General features: G+C 28.8%; 1 protein-coding gene across 3 annotated transcripts; it reads left to right on the top strand.

Annotated features, from left to right (window-relative positions):
* Positions 1–333: 333 nt before the first annotated feature.
* On the top strand, positions 334–2536 carry LOC108728900 (putative nuclease HARBI1). Of its 3 annotated transcripts, XR_001936910.1 has the most exons (6): positions 334–667; positions 805–946; positions 1028–1297; positions 1405–1525; positions 1735–1867; positions 1940–2536. XR_001936910.1 is itself a non-coding variant. In XM_018457711.1 (5 exons), exons 3-5 carry the CDS (start codon positions 1277–1279, stop codon positions 2464–2466), a joined length of 681 nt encoding a protein of 226 aa, XP_018313213.1. In that variant the 5' UTR covers positions 334–667; positions 805–946; positions 1028–1276; the 3' UTR covers positions 2467–2536. The 3 variants fall into 3 exon arrangements, 2 of the variants coding, with proteins under 2 accessions (XP_018313213.1, XP_018313212.1); XM_018457711.1 differs by lacking the exon at positions 1405–1525; XM_018457710.1 differs by lacking the exons at positions 334–667; positions 805–946; positions 1028–1297; positions 1405–1525 and adding an exon at positions 1563–1653.
* The last annotated feature ends 3573 nt before the right edge of the window (positions 2537–6109 follow it).

Genomic DNA, 6109 nt, shown 5'->3' with positions numbered 1-6109 from the left:
AAACGTTCTGCTGAACGCACCCAATGTACAACGGTTTACTGATGAGTTACATGTTGAGTGTTCTGCTGAGCTTGATTGGTTAATTCTTTCTCTCTCCGAGATCTCGGACCAATTTCTAGCATCGTGGACACAAGGCTTTACGATTACGACTAAAATTTTTGTACATGTGATGGCCTTATGTGCCATGGGCTTTAGTTATAAATCAAGTTAGAAGCTGAAAATTGACGACTATGGTTGCGTTCAGCAGACTCAACAGTTTTGCAACCGTTTTATGATTGTCTGCTGAGATAGGACCATTCTTCTAGATCTAAAAGTATGATCCAATCAGCGCGAAGGAAACTTCCAACAGTTGCAAAACAAACGTTCTGCTGAACGCAGCCAATGTATAGAAAGTTGTTTAGCTTGATTAATGGGAAGCAATAAAGTCGAATTTGGTAAATCTTAAGAAAATCGGTAGTCTTAATCATACAAGTTGTATTGTTTGGCTGTTGGCCAACTTCACCGATTTACTGATAAGACTTAGGACTATCGACTATCGACTCGTAGAATCAGGATTATACGTATATTTTTATGACTTAAGAACGGGATATTAAATTTGTTCATGTTCAATTAGTTTGTTTGAGGATTTTGTAGCAGGATAGAAAATTACTAATCTGATGAAGGCTTTGTAAGTTGAAACATTTGAAATCTAATGTAACTTTAATTAAAATGAATTGTATCTTATAATTGAACTGTTATTGCTTGTTATAAATCTTGATATTAATTATATTGCGTAGCATTTACACAAGCTTACTTATTCTTTAGAAAATATAAAAATTTGCTGAGCGTACCTCTAAGTCGAAGGACACAGAAATCCTGTGGACTAATATCAGTCAGTCGCATTTTAGTAAATGCATGCATATATGCTAATACAATATAGAAAAGAATTTTGGATAGACAGTAGAAGGTAAGAAATAGGAATAGGCTGATGAATCAAGTTAGCTCTTAATATTATATATATATATTTTTTTTAATCTTCTATTGACAGCAGGAAACATGGATGCAATATTATTTGCAATAGCGACTTAAATATTGATATGTTTAATAATAGACTGAATATCGCAGTGCTTAATAATGGAATTAATATTGGCATGCTTAATTTTATTATAAATGATATGGTCAATCCCTTGCCAGAAAATGAAATAATCGCATGATGTAATGAAAGACCAAAAAATAAAAATTATTATATTTTGAAGACTATTCCGAGATATGCATACAATTTCTAGAACACTTTCGTATGTCGCGAGTTACATTTGAGGTAATTATAAAATATAGAAATGTAGGAATAAAAATATATTATTACATATTTTATAATATTATGTTACATTATTAATTGATACTTAATTGTAATTAATTTAATTTAAGGCATTATTAAACGTAGTAGCACCTTTACTAAATCCGGAAGAATATGTAGATGTAAGCCCATCAAAGAAATTACTATTTACAATATGGGTTTTGGCCAAACAAGAAAGTTTTTTAGCTACAGGTGAAAGATTTGGTTTAGCAAAATCTAGTAGTCACAATATTTTTAAAAGTGTTATAACTATCTTGTCAGATTTAATGTCTCTCTATGTTAAATGGCCAGATGCCAACGAATGTCAAATATCCAGCAATGTAAAATATTTCTTAAAAATGTTTTATATCAAATTTATTAAAATTTAAATATTAAATTTGTTATTTATTTAATCATTTCAGATTTTTGGGAATCGTTCGCGTGGTTTCCAAGGGGTTATAGATGCAATTGATGGTTGCCACGTCCCATGTAAACAGCTAATAAGAAATCCACATTATTATAATCGCAAAAGGTTTCATTCCATTATATTACAAGGTAAATAAAATGTTGTGTTCAAATATATTGACTGCTGTGTAATATTTAATACGCTTATTTTCGCATTTTTAGGGGTATGCGATCATAGGGGAAAATTTATAGATTGCTTTATTGGTTTGCCAGGTAGAATGCATGATGCAAGAGTATTCAGGCAAAGTCCATTATTTGAAAATATGTCGAATGCAAAGTTACGTTTTATACCACGACAGCTGTACTTGATAGGCGATTCAGCATATCCACTGATGATAAATCTGATGACACCATATAAGGACAATGGTCATCTAACAGTCTCACAAATACGATATAATACGAAATTAAGTTGCATTCGTTCAAGGATTGAAAGATCGTTTGCGCTGTTGAAAGGAAAATTTAGAAAACTCAAATACCTTGACATCTCAGATTTTGATCTAGGAAACAAAATGATTGCAGCTGCATGTACATTACATAATTTTATAATAGATGGTGATAATTTGAATATAGATGATGAAGATTATTTAGAAGAGCAAAATTTACATGAAATAGAACAAGAAGAAGAAGAAGTACAAGAGGCTGTACAAAAGCGCATATATTATATATTACAAATCAGTTATAATTATTAAAACGTATGTTTAAAAATTGGATTTTTTGTGAATATAAATATACCATATATCTTCAAGACAAAAAAGTTAAGCAGCCTTTATGTATATAAGCTTTAAAAAGTAAATTATATTCACAATTGATTTATTTACAGTAATAAGTTATATTTACAGATAATATATGTATATATGTATAAGTTATATAAGTGATATAAGTGACATTCGTGACTAGATGACTTATCAACAATATGGAAGTATTTGTTTGGATATTTTACGAGTAATCTTAGTAGTCTCTAACACTCATATCAAAAGGTATGTGTTTCATGCATTTGGAAAAATATATTTTGTCATTAGTTTTTTAATATTATTGATTATTTTATAGGTTATCGCCAATATAGTCCTTGCTGTGTGATTCAAATTCAGATGATCCATTGGTACCAGAGATAGCCAGAATATACAAAACCGACACAGGGAGAAGTATAATGAATTGGCATGTGAATAGGCATGCATGTATGCCATGTGATGCGCTAATCTGCATTGACTTCACCATCCAAATATCATCAAGAAACAGTTAAAATGTTCGAAATTTTAAATTTAATATCATTTTTTTTATTGAAGATATTTTATAATATAAAACTGTGAAAAACTGATGAGTTATAATAACAAAATGTGTATCTTATATTAAAGAACACAAAAACATTTATATTATGACAATTATATAAACAGAAACTGTCAAAATTATAATTTTTGCAGTCACTTACTAATGAAAATAACGTGTAAATAACTTATTAAATTAGTCACTTATTTTATATTATTATTACTTATAAGTAACTTACCTACTAACTTATATACTACTTAATACTTTTAGTAATTTGAGTACATTTTAATCTTTTATATAATGTTCACATATGGTGAAGCAACGAATCAGTCTTTTCTTTTGACTCAAAAATAATCAACGGTGCGTTTGATCCTAATACCTTAGCATTTAAATTTTGCTTATTATGGTAGTCTGAGAAAGATACAAAAATTAGCTTAGAAATTATTGTTTGTCGATTTGCACGAAAAAAAAATGCTTTTTGATATCACTGTTACGTACTTACTGTTACTGTATTTAATTTCTTACTTTCGCAACGATATTATATTAATTATTATATATTTTATAGTTTACCTGTTATTATTAACTCTTATTATATATTATCAAATTAATTTTTCGCTGAGTTTACTAACATTTCAAATAATTTATTTCTTTTTGTAAATTATTGTATTCTTGAATAGCAGCTATTTTTTGGCCTTCTATAATGTTATTTTCTTTTATAGCATCTGCTTTTTGCCTTTCTATTTCGTTACTTTCTGCAATAGCAGCTGTTAGTTTATTTATCGCTTCTATTCTTTCCTTCTCACTCTCAATTTGCACCTTCCTTAATTCGTACAGTTGTTTCGATCTTCGAGTCTTTTGTTTTTCATTTTTATTCTGTTCGTTATTTTCGCTTTGAGCAGAGGATTGAGAACAAGGATTATAACAAAGTAGAACATGTTGAATAAAATCTTCGTGAAAATAATTAATGTTTGAATTGTTGATATGGTTTAGGAATAAGATTTTATATAAAATCTTATTTCCTAAACCATATCAACATCTTATTTATATAAAACCAAACGGTAAATAGTGTTTTTATTTATTAACATTTTAAAAGATTGTTGTAAACATTCATTTTTGTCACACTTCGAGGATCCAGGAATGGATGGAATTTCAGAAATGGAAGGAATTTCATTAATTGAAACTGGTATGGATGAAATCAAAGTTTCTGTTGTAGATAATAATGTATCTTGCTGTTCTCTTTCTATCTCTCTTCTCTCTATCGTTTTCTCTCTTCTCTCATCTTTTCTTTCTGCATATTTATGTAAAAAATATTTAGTAGCTTCACGTGTCCAAATAAAAGTATTTGGTATTCCTGCAAATCAAGATAAATTAACTTAAGCTACGTTTGGAAATATCCAAATGCCTCTAAGTATCATTATATCTTTGTCTTTCATCAAATATTAAACAAAGATAAATTGATACTTGGAGCACTCGGGTAGTGTTTCCAAATGCAATCTTATTTTTTAAAACATAAAATTAGAAAACATGTAAAATTAAAATTAAGAACAATCTACAATAAGTTGCAAACATCCCGTTGCCAGTCACAAAGGATTCCCAATTAGCTGTGAAGCTTTGCGATTGACAACGAGATGTTTATAACTCATTGTAGAACGCTCTTTACATTATATTACAACATACTTTACATTAATAATAAGTGAGTGTAAACAGATTTTTTTTAATACTTTGTCTATCTGATGCTATTTTTCTCTACCTTAGGGTCTATGTATAATGAAAGAAATATTTGAAACAGGAGGGGGGGGATAAATATAAAAATTTCAATCTATCAGAAATTGATAACACCTGAACATATGATTTCTAATATGACAGATTAAAATCATAATATTTACCTTTGTACCTGGTATTTCTTATACACAGGCCCTTAAAGTATTCAGGAAATTTGTTCATTCTGTTTTACACGTACTTCTTAATCTAAGATTACATTAATATTATTTAACCTAAATTTTATAATGTTTATACTTTTATATCTTTTAAAGAATAAGATTACATGAAAACACTACCTGAGTACCTTTAAGTGAGTGCGCGCGTGCGTGCGTGCGTGCGCGCGTGCGTGCGCGCGCGCATGCATATATATACATATTGTATAACATACAATATATAAATGTAAAATATATATACCTTGAGATGTCTCATAGGACGTCTCTTGTAAGAAATTTTCCATTTATCCTGAAATGAATATTTTGGAATAATAAATTAATTTTTAGAATATGTAAAATTAATTTTACATTAATTAATTTTTAATTCAATTAATTTCATTGTGGATTAACTTGTATTTTAACTAAGTTAAATTTTCAAGACTTTCAATTCTAACTTTATTCTGTTAAAAAAAATTATCCAATCTTTTTTTTTTTGTACATTACTATAAATTTGTATACATATCTTCTCCTGATGTTGAGGGCATATCATTAATGCTTGTAATTTCTAGAGACAAAGAATTTTGTTCAAAATATTTATTTTTAAAGCTTTCATCTAGAAAAATAAAGTTTATATTAGCATAATTAAACACAATAAAATTATATACATTTGAAATATATTTATTGAACTAATCAACTGAAAATAAATTTAACAAGACAACAATAAATTTACAAATATATAAAATATAAATACACAGAAATAACTACACATATGTGAATCACGGCTCTTCGGTTTTCGGTTGGAGATTCCAGCTTTTTGGGCAAATTTTTGACTTTTGAATTGTTGCAGCAAACAGAAAAAAACATCAGCTATTTTTACTCTCAATTTTTGAGTTTATCTTATAAAAGATATAGTCAAAGATTCTTTCAAAAAACTAAAATCTTGTATTGAAAGCCAAAGAGGTTAGGGTTAGGGGTTAGGTAAGGTAGTAACTAGGGTGGCCAACCGTCCCGAATTTTGCGGGAAATCTCGATTTTCGACTCTTTTAGGGTGCGGTCGAGTTGCCGCTACGAATGCTTCGAAGCATTTTTTGATTAGTTAATGAGTGAAATTCTTTCTTCTGATTGGTTAATCAAATGCTTCGAAACATTCGTAGCG

Source organism: Mycetomoellerius zeteki, unplaced genomic scaffold (assembly GCF_001594055.1).
Source record: "Mycetomoellerius zeteki isolate Tzet28-1 unplaced genomic scaffold, Tzet1.0 scaffold658, whole genome shotgun sequence".
Classification (NCBI taxonomy): Eukaryota; Metazoa; Arthropoda; class Insecta; order Hymenoptera; family Formicidae; genus Mycetomoellerius; species Mycetomoellerius zeteki.
The sequence above is the reverse complement of the archived record's forward strand: the minus strand, read 5'-3'. Positions and strand labels throughout refer to the sequence as shown.